Source organism: Coturnix japonica, chromosome 5 (genome assembly GCF_054131305.1).
Source record: "Coturnix japonica strain WE chromosome 5, WE-NBRP24, whole genome shotgun sequence".
Classification (NCBI taxonomy): Eukaryota; Metazoa; Chordata; class Aves; order Galliformes; family Phasianidae; genus Coturnix; species Coturnix japonica.
The window spans coordinates 53,502,373-53,517,637 of NC_140667.1; the positions used below are offsets into that span (position 1 = coordinate 53,502,373).

Consider the following 15,265-nt stretch of genomic DNA (forward strand, 5'->3'; position numbering starts at 1 on the left):
AAAGGGTTTGGGTTTCATAGGGTTACACTGCAAGTCTGAGCTCCCCTCCTGTCATACAGCACTTTCACAAGACCAAGGCAGGTAAGGCAGATCTGGAATGCACGTTTTATTTAAGTAAAAAAAAAAAAACAAAAAAAACCAACCCCCCCCCCCCAAAAAAAAAACCCAAAAAAACAAACCAAAAAAACCCAACCAGACAACATGGATAAAGTAGGCAAGAACTTTTTTATACTCTGACTATACAATAATATTCTTTTTTTTTTTCTCCAATGCCAACACTACAGTCATGTTCTGTTCTAGTCTAGTTTTAAGGTTGTCCAGTTAAGTTGTTTGAAGATTCTTTAACCAAGTTGGCCTTTACCTATTTAGAGTTTCTTCTCAGAAACATTCATATATTATACAGGATATACAGATTTTGAAACATGACACTTAAAAACACACACAACTATAGCTGCAACACTATGGTAGCTGCATTGTAGTGATTACGTTGTTCAGCCAGCTGTAGACTCTGTATGTACAATTAGTTTTTATAGTGTTATTTACATAGATGGACTAAAAGCTTTCTTTATCCTAAAAGGTAAAGGCTCTTGTGTTGAAGTATGTGCAGTTTCATAGCCCTGTGAAAAACACGACAATTATATACACTGTAAACAGCACAAGGCTTGAGAATCTCCTCCTACCTCAAACCATCTCACAGGAAAGTGTATGTGCACTAATATTCCTCTTCTCCTTCGGCTCCCGCTCCTCTGGTCTTCTTATGGAGAGCACGGTTAAAGCTGTGGCAGGCAGGAACCCAATGATTGTCATGGAGACCCAACTTACAGCCCGGGATGCCCTTCTGGGACCTGTGACAGCACATCCAGTACCCAGGCCCATAGGGTAAAGCTTGGCAGTAAGGTTTGGGGTGCCAGCGGCACAGCGACACATCCCCCTTCACGTACTTCTTCTTGCATTGCTTGCAGGGGTCTTCTCGGTAACGGGGGTCGCGGACCCAACGCGAGTCTGCCGGCCTGATGTTGTAGTACTCAATGATGAACTTGAAGTAGTAGCAAGTACATTTTAGGGCCACCAGGCTCCTCGTAGGGAGCAAGCCGAAGATCTTCACTATGATGTGGTGAGGCAGGAAAGCCATATACTGCTGAGGCTCCAGAAGCTGCTGGATTTTAAACCTGGTCTCCAAAAAGTCATGCGAGACCTGCCGTTTCAAGCAGGAAGCATCGAGGACTTGCAAAGCACCTTCTGGAGGGGGAACAGAAAGGGCTGATGGCTCAGGAGTGACGTTGGTCCTGACACACGATTTGTCAGATTCCAAAGCATCCTCATCCTCATTCTGCACTCCTTCTCCTGGCTTCTCTTGGGTACGCTCCCGCAGTGGCTGTGGTGCGTGGGTGGCATTCTGCTCAGCCTGGAGAAAAAACAACCTCCCCGGGAGGGGGTCTTCACTCAAACTGGAAGGAGGGAGCTTCTCTTTCTGGCACCCCTTCTCGGTCTTGGTGACCGATATACTGATGCACAAGGGCTCCTTCCTAGCAGGATGCAGGCTCTGCTTCGAGAGGATCACAGCTTCTTTCGACGTACAATCAACAGTTGCGCTCTTGCTCGGTAAGGAATCCACCGGCACCCCAGCTACAGCCGGACACAGGGCTGGCAGAGCTCTGGGAGGCTCAACCCGCCTTTCAGCATCTCCCCTTCCAGCCGCAATGGCCAACACAGCGTGAGCAAGTCCTGAACCCGCGTTTCCCACGTGAGCCTCCAACCCGGGAGGGAACGGCTGCGGAGCAGAGGCAGCGCCATCCCACAGCCCAGCATCCCCACACCTCACCCCACAGCCAGCCCCCGCTGCCCCCAGCTCCTCACCCCGGCCCACGCTGCCCACAGAGGCTCTGCCAGGCTCAGCACCGTGCTGCGTGCTGCTGGCCAGGAGCACCCGCCCCACGTTCCTGCGGAAGCTGTTGTTACGTGAGAGGCTGCCGCCGTCCCGCTCGCTCTGCCGCCGCAGACACTCCGACTCCAGCTTGGCCACCATGTCCAGGACACGCACCGGCTCGCTCTGCTGCTGCTCGCTGCTGCCACAGCCTCCCCTCTCATGCACCTCACACGGCCCAGCAGCGGAGAAAGGGTCAGAGCTGGGAAGAGCACCTTTAGACGGAGCGCTCAGCCTCGCCGTGGAGGCGGATGTGCAAGTTTTAGCACAGTCTACCAGTAAAGCACTTGCTCGCTGCTCTAGAAATGCAACCATCTCTATCACGGAGAGGGACCGGCCCGGGAACACGCCCTCCCCACTGTCATTCACATAATGCACGGAGCAATGCTCGATGCCGCATGCGAAAGGCTCCGGCTGGGAGCACCTAGCATTCACCTCCCTCATTCTTTCCAATTGGATCTTGGCTTTTTTCAGATCCACCGTTTTTTTCCGCCGTTTCACTGTTCTCCCATCGATATCCCACGTGCTTTTCAGCTTCATGGAGCCCAGCCGGTTGCTGCCACTGCACTGCTGGGCTGCGAAGAAAGCGATCTTCTCCTTCGTATTGCCAGGCTTCACCACAGCCCACACATCCAGAGGCCCTTCCCCTTCTTCTCCCTGATGGATCGTTGCTGACAGGACGTTCTTCTTCTCCCTGGCACTCAGACCATCTGCCGGACCTTTCCCGCTCATATTGCACATAGTATTTGGATAAATAATTCCTAGAAGCTTTCGAGATGGAGTCACAAGGGGGGGTTTGGGGAAAACACTCAGTTTGGTGCAGTTGTTGGCGTATTTGTCTTGTGTTGACCTCTGGCTCATAGGTGGGCCTCTCAGAGAGTCCTGGCTTATTTCTGATCGCTCTTTCCTCTGTAACTTGAGATATGGCTTTAAGTGCATACCAGAAACCCTAGAAAAACAGAAAGGGAAGAAATTATAGTTGCAAAATATGCCTGCCTGGAACTAGAGAAGAAGGCTCAGGGAAGGCACCAGCGTGCCTCCTACTCCTCATCAAGCGGCCCACATCTCAAAAGGAACCACATGAAAAAGGAAAAGCAGCAGCAAGGCAGCTACAGTCATCCCTGGGAGAACTACTTGCATCTCACAATGATTAAAATCTTAAGGATAGCAGAGATGTTCCCACTACAGTAATTTGTGTCCAGGGAATCCCAGGGTGAAATCTTAATGCTAAAGTTATGTCCGTTGTACTAACACAGGGGTTCATTATAGAGTCGGAGGAATTCTTCTATCCATTCAGCCCTTATCCTGCTGTAAGGCACTCCTGTGTCAGAGGAGCTACAAGATATGGTTTAGTGGCTTGTGGTATCAATGGTAATGAGAGGACAGATGGACTAGATGATCCTGTAGGTCCTTCATAGGTCCAGTCCAACCTTGTGATTCTATGATAGGGTGTACCTTGACCTTACCTACCAGCTACATGGACACTTTTCAGAAGATAAAAAGGTGAAGTGAGCAAGTGTGAGTACATTGATCAGACACCCCAGCAGACAGCTGATCTCATAATACCACCTGAAACCACCACAGAATCACAGGATGGTTTGAGTCGGAAGGGACCTTTAAGACCATCCGGTTCCAATCTCCTGCTCTAGGCAGAGACACCTCCCTCTGCATCTGATTGCTCACAGCCCCATCCAGTCTGGCCTTGAATGCCTCCAAGAAGGAGCATCCACAACCTCACTGGGCAACCTGTACCAGTGTCTCACTACCCCCACCATAAAGAATTTCTTCTTAATATAATCCAATGCAGACTCCAACCATAATCTCCAATACAGAGCTCAAAAAAACAGAAGCCCAGGACGGTGCCACAAAGGATTCAATCATCACGAGACTTCAGGCTCTTCCTCCAGGGTGAACGTATAAGCACATTGCTGAACTAACTACAGATTATGTTTCCATGGCAATCTCTGAATTGTTACATTTAATGCAGAACTTTCTGAAATGGAAATAATCCATGAGTGTTAGTTTAAAAACGGCACGTTCAGTGCCAGCTAGTGCAGACACCAAACTGATTTCCCCTTGCAGCCACCACCAAAAGACTTTTTGGTATCACATTTCTAGTCCTAAAAACAACTTTTAATTCAAAACTCCCACACAGCCCCACAGATCACTCAGTAACTGCTGAATCACAGAACCATTCAGGTTGGAAAAGCCCTCCAAGATCCCCAACCCTAGTCAACCCCCCCATGCCCACTGCCCACATCCTTCAGTGCCACATCTCCATGGCTCTAGAACACCTCTGGATGGTGACCCCACCACTCCTGGGCAGCTGTGCCACTGCAGCACCACTCTTTGTCAGAAGAAATGTATTCTGATATCCAATCCGGACCTGCCCTGGCACAACGTGAGGTTATTCCCTCTAATCCTAACACCAGGAACCCAAGAGAAGAGCTTCATGTGCTCAGGAAAGAGGATCTCTTCCCTTCCAATTTTACAGGCAGAACATCACGTCACCCTTGCAACCAGTGCTAATGTCATCTTCCCTTCAGCAACAGACTGTGGGGATAAGAGAGCTCCCACTTCTGCACATACACCCACCCAGTCGCTGGGTTAATTCTCTCCCCATGCCTTCTGTGCTAATTCCAGCTCTTGCTGGAATTGGGTCACCTCCCAGTTCACTCTCCTCTGCAGAATGTAACTGAGCTATTTTGTTTCCCTTCTCAGTTGGATGCTAACAACTAAAATAATCTCATAAAAATAGTGCCTCGGGGTGATGAAATAGAGGAGTAAGAGAGAATGCGAAACCAAGGCTGCTGCAAGATCGCTCGAGCCTAGTTTTCCACAGTTCATAGTTGCTCAGAGTCAGGCCACCAACACACCTGGGTCAGTGTACAGGCCAGAATCAAGAAGCAGGTGAATGGCAGCAGAGAAGCATGCCTGCAGTCCTCCCTTTTCCCCACTCAGAAGGGCATTTTGGAGGTGCTTTCAGGAGAAAAGCTGCGGTAGCTGCTCACTGCAGTACCCTGGGGGAAGAAAAGGTGAACGCAATGCAATACACAGCTTTCCACATTGAAATCCCAGGAGCTAGGAATGAAAGATCACGCCAGGGTGATTGAAAGATGAGCTGAAATATGTGCTAAAAAGGCTTTCTTCAAGCCATTTTCCAGCAGAACAAATCACTTCAACACCCTTCATTAAGGGGAAACTGTAAATGAAGGTGAGCTCAGGTATTACATGAATGAGAAGGTGAGCTCAGGTATTACATGAATGAGAACAGGACTAAACTGGTTACCCAGCAGGCTCGGAGGACATGTTTAGCCAGCAAAGTTGGTTCAGCTGCTCACTGCTATTTCAGGTCTATGGAGAAAGACAAAGGGTAAAGTTACGCCTCACCTACTGCAGATTTCTCATTTAAGGTTATATTTCCTCCTGTGTTTCAGTTGGTCCCTGGCTAGGCCAACAATACCATTTAAGGTTGAAAAGTTACAATTTACATAACAAAATTATGCCTTAGTCAGAAGTTTTACTGCCAGAATAATTGCCTCATTTGAATTCAGCATTCAGTTCATTGCACTGTTTTAATGGATCCAGACTTAAAGAAAACCATCCTTTAATAGCTTCAGACAGCTACACAAGGAAGGCTGCTAACTCCATCTGAATGGCACTGCTACTTCCCTTTAAGTTTTCAGGCAACGAGGAAGAGCTTTTAGTAGCAGACCTTACCTGAAAGCGTCGCTAGGAGAGAAGCGAATCCTCACCCCCACCACTTACACACTTTGCCACGAACATTCACAATTCATCCTTCTTAAACAAGAACATCTTCCCCATGCGTCAGTCAGCAGCACGTTCCATTCCTAGCTCCAAGAATCAGAGCAAGGATTTCCAGCAGAAAATGCTGAACGCAAACCAGAGCTCAATCCTCTCCCTGTGCCGTCCACCCTATTTCTGTAACATTCCAGTGCTGGCAAGCAGAGGACTGTGGCAGCTGCAGGTTAAGTTTCTAAATACTAGAAAACACCAAAAATAATCATTACGAGGTGAAGTCACTGACAATTCACTGTCGAACTTCAGAATAATTCTGTTTGTTTTCCCCTACTCTGTAAGCCATCGAGCTTTCTCATTCTATCTTTAGAGACAAGGACTCTTCAGAACTTCATGGAATAAGCATAAAAGGTTTTCAATCCCAAACGTGTGGTTTTGAATTGCTGATAAGAGATAATTCTGCCAAGAACCATCAGCACTGAAACAAATGGCAGTGCTGCCTTTACGCTGTTATTCCATCCTTAAGCCAATGAAGTGAGAGGAGCAGGTTGTTTTTTGTTTTAATTTCTTATCAGCCATGTCTTAGGCACACAAAAACAGGATACTTACAGCTCTGGAATGACTCTGCTGTTTTTACAAGTTTCAGTGCAGCTTGTCGCTACAGTTGGCTCCTATGCTGGACCTTCAAGCCTTCATACATCCACACACCTCCCACTCTCTATGTGGAAGGGAAGATCCATTAGCTACCGCACCAAGCTGACCAGAATCTTCCTGCATTTATACATCATCTAAATCACAGCAGCCTAAAAAACAAAGTAATTCCTTTGGTAGCAGCTGGAGGAAAAACTGGAACAATAGGCTCCGTTTTCACAACTCACAGAATCACAGGGGTTGTAAAGAACCTCAAGAGATCAGGTCCAACCCTCCTGCTAAATGAAGCACCCTACAACAGGCCAAACAGGTCGGTGTCCAGCCAGATCCTGATCACTTCCATTGCAGGAGACTCCACCACCTCTCTAGGCAGACCGTTCCAGCCCTCCACCACTCTCACCATTAAGATGAGATGCTTTTAAAGGTCCCTTTCAACCCAAACCAGTCTATGATTCTATGTTCAACAAGACCAGACCCAGAACTAACCCCAAGTCCTTCCCAGGGTCCACAGCGAGCCTAAACATCCCATCCTGCACCTTGATCAGGACTCCCAAAATGGCCTGTGAAGCACCAAGATTTCCTCTAGCCAACAACACCACCACCAACAATGCTCTCAAACAGCACATTCACACTGGATGTTTTCTGGGCAAAGCACCGGAAGGTTTTATTAAGGTGAATATTTCAGTCAAAACTCCAAGTTTCCTGTGGATTTCTTTTTGTAAGCACTCACTCTGGTAGGCAAGAGATCCCAGCACTGCCGACTGCATGTGCAGCACCAACTGCAACTCTGAAAAACCCCTCAGGGCACACTAACACAAGGCACTAGCCAGCAACAAGGCAGCAGCAATGAAAAGCCAGACCAAGCACAACCTCTGGCAGAGCACATCTCTTCCCTGGCATCCCATCTCTCCTATGTAAAACTTAGCTCCGCTGCAAAGAACACTGACAATTACAAAGGACTGAGTGCTGCATTGCGAGTTCAACCACGGTCAACCACTTGTTATTTCTGGAAGTGCTTGGTGGGTCCTTCGGGCACAACCTCTGGTACCAATTCCATCCCCTTCACGCTGCTGGGGCAGGCAGAGCAGAGAGCTGCTTCAAAGGCATTCTGCAGATCCTGCCACGGTGGGAAAGTCCCAGCTAACAGCCAGGGTGGATGATACGCTGCTACTCACTGGAGCTTGTCCTGGCGCATGGCAAGCATCCAGGCCTGGAGAGATGTGGGTTGGGAAGCACGGTGCTCCAGAGCAGGGGCTGGTGGGACTGCAGCAGCTGTGGAGGCATCTGGTTTCTAGAAAAAACACTCCATTGCAGCACTACCTTCAGACTGAAGCAACTGCTCCCAACCCCTTCGTGCCTGCCTAATTGCCTCCTGCAACACAGAATGGCCTGGGTTGAAAAGGACCACAGTGATATTTGAGTTTCAACCCCCCTGCTATGGAATCATAGAATCATCAAGGTTGGAAAAGACCAAAAAGATCATCCAGTCCAGTAATTCACCTACTACCAATAGCTCCTTATGTGCAGGGTCACCAACCACAAAGACCAGGCTGCCCAGAGCCACATCCAACCTGGCCTTGAACGCCTCCAGGGATGAGGACAGAGAGCAAGCATGGAGTATCACAGACCACAGCTAAACAGGTCTTTTATCACAAGACTTGCCAGTGTTTCAGATGCAGGTCGCTCTGAATGTACTGCCTCCTATTTATTTCCATGGAAACTCCAAGGGATACAAAAGCACAGTAATACTATGTGATAGAGCAAATCCTCAGCTACAAAACACTTTTTTCAATGTGGTCACTCGCCACCATCAGTTCTGCAGTTTTGCCAAGGATGAACAAGATCCTGCACCAGCAGAGGTGATCCACTGTCACTGCTGCCACATCCACTGTTTGGTCTCCAAACAATTTGGTTGTGGATGCCCCATCCCTGCAGGCATTCAGGGCCAGGCTGGATGTGGCTCTGGGCAGCCTGGTTTGGTGGCTGGAGACCCTGCACGTAGCAGGGGGTTGGAACTGGATGAGCACTGTGGTCCTTTTCAACCCAGCCCATTCTATGATTCCATAAACATTCACTGATGACTGTTTTCTGCGTGGAAGAACTCAGTGACACACCTTCACTTCACATGCACTTCTGTGTTAGGCTGCCCCTCCTCTACCCATCTGCCAACAAAATCTAACAGAATATTAGTGGAAAGGTTCAACCTCTAAAACCATACCATCAATATCCACCTGTAATGGCATGGGCCAACGTAAGAAAAATAGGACACATTACTCTGGGAGCAGCCTTTGTATAAAAGCACTTACCAAATGACGTACAATCAATTATTCATTGAAGCCTCAGGAAGCTCAGATCTCTTCCCTACTTTCCAATCACGCCACAGATGACACAGGGATGACAAAAAGAGGGAAAACAACAACTGAAAGACCTGGTAGTCAGAGTCATCAGCTGCCCCAAAAGCATTCAGCACAAAGATGATGGCAGAGCAAACATCCCAGATAGATAGTGCTGCATTGGAGAAGGGCTGTGGCATCCCCAGGCCTGCCGGTATCACTTTGATGTAAAACAGTGCTTTGAAAGAAAAGAAGATTACAAAGATGTGGGGAAATAGGAAAAAGAAATAATACAATATACCAGATAATGTGAAGGTTTTCAAAAGAAGAGCTTCCTTGAAGAAACAGTCTGAAATGTGGTTTACTCATATGGTCTTCAGGAGGCACAAGGAATCTAGTGGGTAAGACAGACTGACAAAGAATTGTTCAAAGGCACAAAGAAGCTGAATTAAGAGCAGAGAGCCCCAGGTGATGAACACTAAAACACCAGCCTCAAAACCAAAGACACTCCTCAAAAATCAGCCTGGAGAACAATCTGCTTTTGTTACAAATGACCTCAACAACAAAGCTACAGAAACAAAAGGCAATGCCAGTATGGATGAGGCACAAAGCACCTGGTAATAGAAACAGAGCAGAATTTTGAAGTACAGATGTGGACACAGAAGGCTGAATACCAAGAAGCACAGTTTCAGTTAACCAAAAAAAGGTGCTACAAATAGACACATCCTTGACATGGAGGCAAATGAAGGCAGACCTGTGATATGGAAAAGTCCTCCTATAAGGTCTCCCTTAGGAGTCAGCACAGTCATGGCTCAGAGAAGATTCACCCAGATTAAGAACAGTCACTATTCAAGAAGCTACTAGGAGACACAGGGGCCATTGGACACAGCAAAACATAGGTGAGAGCATATAGCTGAAGTTTACAGAACACAGTAAAAGAGGTAAAATTGAAAACAAGGGGTGGTCCTTAGGCAAAATACATAACATCACCAGCTCAAATTAACATATATAAACTGGCATGAACATTCATTCTGTGGATCGAAATTGCTCCTAATTGCACAGTTAGAGCTGTCACCTTCAATTACGGTTTAATCTATGGGAGAAGAAAAGACAGAATTCCAGCCTAAAAACAATTACAGGTTTACCAAAAGGATTATGAGATGCTCCTTGGGAAAGCAAGGAGCTGGGTAACCAACAGAGTCCCTTCCAGCCCTAAATTACTATGAGACTAACATAGCAAGTATGTGTTGCCTACATAACCACAAGGAACAGAGGTTAAAGTTCACTTTAAACCCACATGAATTGTGGAAATGAGAAAGCTGCCTCTCTTCCTCCAGATAGAGGAAGTTTAAGAGTCTTGGTTTCAAAAGAGATATGTATTGTATTTTATTGTATTGTATTTCCAAACTGGCATGTTCTTTCATTTGCATAAGGACAACTTGTTCTGTACGGCGTTCCTATAACAAGACACAGTGAGAGGCGTTCACTTAATTGTCGCATAAGCGCAAGTGTTTGAAACCAGTCATGCATTTCTTCTTAGGAAGAGACACAGGAGAAGGTGGCAATACAAAAACTTAAGATTAAGCCATTCCAGTTACTTACTCCACCGTAAGACAAGCCACAACAATGATTGCCAGCATTTCCACTTGCTGTAAGCTGACCGCATGTTTTAAAGCCTACTACGATGAGCCACTCTCCAATACACTTCAAAGCCATATTCCCAAATTAATTTACAGCTGTTACTAAAAAAAAAAATTATAGTAATCAAAGGCTTCTCCAAGTAGTGTACCATCTGTAGTTGTCATTATCAAATAGCAGCGTCAAAGAATATTTCTGCCCTTAAGCCATTATATTTCAGTTAAAGACTATTGGAAAGTAAGGGTTGAGACCAACCAAGTGACACACAAGACAATAAGAAAGCAAGGGGAAGGCTAAACAGGTGCTAAATATTTAGCTACAGGGAGAAAGGGAGACCAGCTGGTCTGTTCATACCGTTTGACTTGATGGAAAGTAGAAGATGCAGAATTCAATGGTTCCCTGTGGAGGCCAGCTCTGCAGGAACTCTTCATCGTATCTCCCCCTCCAGCTAAGGCACACCGTCACAGCCAGTCCATCCTGGTTCACATGCAAGGCTCCTTCCTCAGCTCTCCTTGCCCTGCACAGAGCTTCACAGTGTCTCTCCCACCTAGAAACTGAACAAACATGAGGAAAGTAGAATCATGTCAGAGTACAGCAGGGCACAGGTTATCAGGACAAGGATCCCTTCCTAAAAGAGGCTGAAGAGAGAAAATATACATACACATAAATACACTACTATATAGAGTACACAGTCTACGTATACACAAACACACACGCATCCACACATGTAAATATAAAAAGAACTTAATATCATGCCACTGGTGCAGCTGGAGTCTCTGAACATCATTAAAGCAGAAACGAACACCCCTAACATCATGTATGCTGCTGTGCTTATATGCAGCTGCAGCCCTACCTGGGTATCTCCCATGGGACATGTTGTCCTCCAAGCTCCATGCAAACCAGACACTCAAGACCTTTCTTTCTTGTTAGCACAGCATCAAGCCAGCAGTAAGATTCAATGCTGCCAGAGGAGTTACGTTAGCTTTCTAATCAAAGTAACGTGTCCTGTTTCATAGAGAACAAAATAAACATGCCACCACAAAGCTCCAAACCTTCTGCAAACTGCCCTGTCTTTACATCACACACAGATAAGGCAGCAGATTTCACCAAAACAAAGCCGTTCTGCAGTATCTCACTTGGCTTCTACGTCCTGTCCTTGGAGCTGCACCAGCACACTCTGACAGTGGAAGAACCACCAGCATCAAATGGGAACATGAAGTATGTGATGCCACTTAAGGTGCCCTGGAAAAGCTTGAATATTGAAGCCTGAGTTGCTACCAGACTGCTTTAATGACTGCTTGCTTCCTCCTCTCTGAAGGACTACACACAATACCATAATGAAGAACACTATGTAAGATATTAATGCTAACGCTGTGGCCTCACAGCATTTGGGATTTACGTCCAGCTGGACTTACATGTTAAAGGAATTTCACGATTCCTCCAGTGATGGGGAATGAGAGGTTAATAATTCACCCATGTTTGAGTAAGCGGGAGCCTAAAATAATACATAAAATATTATACAAACACATTCCAGCCCTTCATGAAGAAGTCTCTGCTGAGCCCTACACAATGCAACGAAACACACTGAGCTGAGAACACTGAGGCACGGGCAGAGCTGGAGGGTGAGTGTGTGTCCTCTGCTCCATGAGACCAGGAAGAGCAGCAGGTAGAAGACATGGTTACCAGCTGCACAGCTCACAGCTCTGTACTTAAACACCACCCTCATTAAACTACCCAGAGCCTGTAACAAGGACCTACCTGCACGAGTGACATCTGAGCATCAAAAGCAAAAACAAATCAGCCATTTGGGACGTCTTTAGAAAATGTATTTCTAAACACATGCCCACTGCTTTATGAAAATCAGAAGTTAAACAGCATCATTCCTTTCCCAGGAACCACCAGTAAGAGGCACTGAAATTCTGACTTCTATCCAAGCTTTTGTCTGGCTTCGCCTTCTGGCTTTACTGACACCAGCATTTCAGTCTCAGCAGGAACTGTATCACAGAAACATTATTATATCCACACCCAAATAAACGCAAACATACAGTTTTAAGAATGCCAGTCGCTTTCTCGTTAGCTTAAACTGTCTTGATGTCCTCCTGGTTGTGAGCACCACATGTTCTGTCCCAGCCCCACTGCTTTGTAAATCAAAATGAGAAGAGAGAAACTGGGAAGCGATTAAAAAAAGACAGGTATATATATGAGGAAGAAAATCTCATTCACAGCAGAGCCTGAAAAACAAAAACATCGTGCAAATCTACTCTGGTTGGGGTAGCCACAACCCCAATCCAAGCACAGGTTATCGTATCATGGGATGCCATGCATTTAAAGAAAGGCCTGGCACCTTCTAGAGGAAGGCAACAGCTGACAAAATCCACACAGACAAGTTCACAGTGCAGCACAGATGAACACACAGCTCCATACAAAGCATGCTTTTTCCTCCCTTCTTTAGCTGCTGGTCTATAGAAATGAGCTGAAATAGGCTCTTAATGGCAGCAATCTACTAACAAATTCCTACTGGGTAAGTACTAAAAAGCTGCGCTTGTGAATTAAAAATAAAAGAAGGAAAAATAATCAGCATCCAAGCCAGCACAGAGATACTTACTGCCCCTTAGCTACCACAGCATTTCTTAACAGGAAACAGCATCAGGAGGTGCTTCCCTTCTTTGCTTAGTTTTGCAGAGTTGAGCACAGCCTGAAAACCAAAATACAGATGCACAGAGAAACAGAACAGAAAGAGGAAAATAAGAAACTAATCTTGTTGCTCTCCTTTCCTGAAACCGCCCCCAAACATATGCCTGGATGCATCAGATGTGGGAAGGACTCTGATTTTGGCAGCAGGAAGCAGATCATTGAATGGTCCCACCAAACTCCCTATCTCACCACCCTTTCTGAACTGCTCCTGCAGTATTAAATAGCTCGGATTAAAATCTTCTGCACAGCCATGCGCCACAGCTTTTGCTATTTACAGGCGCTTCAGCAGTTAAAGCTTTACTGCAGGAGCAGCAATGGTAGCTGATGAAATATTCCAAAGGATGGGCTCAGTCCTTGAGAAAAGTTGCTTTCTAGGAAGCAGGCAGTGGCTCTGAGACTGGCTCTGAGCAGAACCCCTGCTGTTGCTAAGAGCAGAACAGTCTCTGCCAGCCTGAGCAGCCCACCTCCAGACAGGGACTGGCTCTGGGATGCTCTCCAACCACACAGCACCATGGCACCGGCTCAGCTGGGCAGCGACCAGCACGCTCAGGATGCAGAAGGAAGCAAAGGCAAGTCTTTCAAAAGAATCTCTTAAGAGTTAACACAGATATAGTCATTAGAAAGGACTTAACCATTGCTGAAGCCTTATAATACAGAGCTTTGTTTGGTCTATACCAAACAGCCAGCAACAGCCCCTGCATCCCAATGTTTCTGCTTTTTCATCCAATGCAGCAAGGATCTGGGATTCTGCACTGTGGATTCAATGGGTATGTACTTCAAACTCTTCTTTAATCATAGCTTCTTGCTAAAGTAGCCTCCATGTTAGCTCACAGCAACACATTTGGGTCCCCGTCACACCATGCATTCGCATCGTAAAGGGCAGCAACCAGCTCCATGACCAGATAATCTCTAGAGGCCCCTTCTAACCTGAACAATACCATGGTTCTGTGTATGTTAAAACAAGTATATTTTAACTAAAACCGAGTTTCAGAGAGTGAACTCACGTTTTTGTCTCCATCCACAAGCAGTTGGTAACAAACCCTCATATGAAACTGGGTGTTTAATGAGGACAATGCAGCCAACTTTGAGCCATTATGAGATTCGAAGATAACACCTACAGTCACATCAGGTTCTTTACATCCTGTCAGACTCTACAATTCAGCCTTTTTATTTAACTGTTCAGTTATTTAGCTGGAATTTGAAGATTCTCGTGTACATTTGGACTTGGACACACATCAGCAGGGTATTCTGAAATAGTCCAGCTTCTTGATTGTTCCTACCACACTAGGGTCATATTCCTTGTTGTCCTTCCAACACCTCGTGTCCTTCTATGCATCAGCACTGGTCCCTGTCCCACTTCCATCTGAATCATCTCAAGGAGCTGAACTAGGAGAAAATTAACCCAGAAAAGTAGGCATCAACAACTCATCCATATCCAGACCCAAAGCACAACAGGACAAGGTTTTCAACAACTGAATTCAGTCCCCTAAAGCCACACCTTGAAGCATACTGTGAGAGCTGCCTGCCCTCAAAGGGGCTTTTATATTCCTTCCAGTCAATGGAAATAAACTTTTAAACACATGTAATACATGTAATATGTAGAGTGTCTTGTAAGAGGGGAACAAGCACATGGGCTCCAAAGCTCTGAAGGTGGATTGCTCACTGCTGTGAAACATCAGAACTTGGAGGAGTCACTGTCCCTAGAGATGAAACATGGAGATATGGCACTGAGCAGCAGGGCACAGTGGTGAGAGGTTGGCAGCTGGACTAACTGACAGTGGTCTTTTCCAATGCTAATGATTTTATACCCGCTGCATTACTGAATTATTGCTTAAGCCTGTCCCCTTTCCAAGATCATGTCAATAAATGAAAGGTTTTCAGTTTATAGCTCTTGTGTTCTCCCCTCTTCAGGTGTGGATGGCGTTGGAATGATCCAGCAATCCTCTTTCCCCTCAAAAGAGTAAATCTCAAAAGGGAAGAAGAAAACAAGCTCTACTGCACCTTGTGGTCCTCTGTTGTTGTACTGGAAATGATCACAAAGTGTTTCACTTGTTCAGCTATTCCTTAAAGGCCTCAGCTGTCTTGCACAATTTGGTTAAGGACATTATCTGTTGCTCAACTGGAAGGAAGAACTGCCTCTCTGGATTTGTTCTGCTCGACCCAAGAGAGAAACAAAACCAGCAGAAATCCATGAGTTGCCAATTCTGCTGCAGTGCCAATGACAAACACACAGATCACGCATTACTTCACTCTCTAGAAAACGACC

General features: G+C 46.1%; 1 protein-coding gene across 20 annotated transcripts in view; it reads right to left on the reverse strand.

Moving 5' to 3' along the window:
* FBXO34 (F-box protein 34) overlaps positions 1–15,265 on the reverse strand; it is a 35,163-nt gene that overhangs the window by 755 nt on the left and 19,143 nt on the right. For 7 of the 20 annotated variants that reach the window (XM_085549661.1, XM_085549665.1, XM_085549652.1 and 4 more), the window contains 2 exons: positions 10,660–10,859; positions 83–2,873 (listed from right to left, as the gene is read on the reverse strand). In XM_085549661.1, coding sequence (XP_085405787.1) covers positions 713–2,873; positions 10,660–10,736 — 2,238 coding nt within the window. In that variant the 5' untranslated portion in view covers positions 10,737–10,859 and the 3' untranslated portion in view covers positions 83–712. Of the gene's footprint in view, positions 1–82; positions 2,874–4,800; positions 4,945–5,213; positions 5,929–6,292; positions 6,402–8,640; positions 8,906–10,659; positions 10,860–11,158; positions 12,889–12,910; positions 13,001–15,265 lie in introns of those variants that run through there. The other 13 variants (XM_085549659.1, XM_085549653.1, XM_085549655.1 and 10 more) reach the window with 7 other exon arrangements.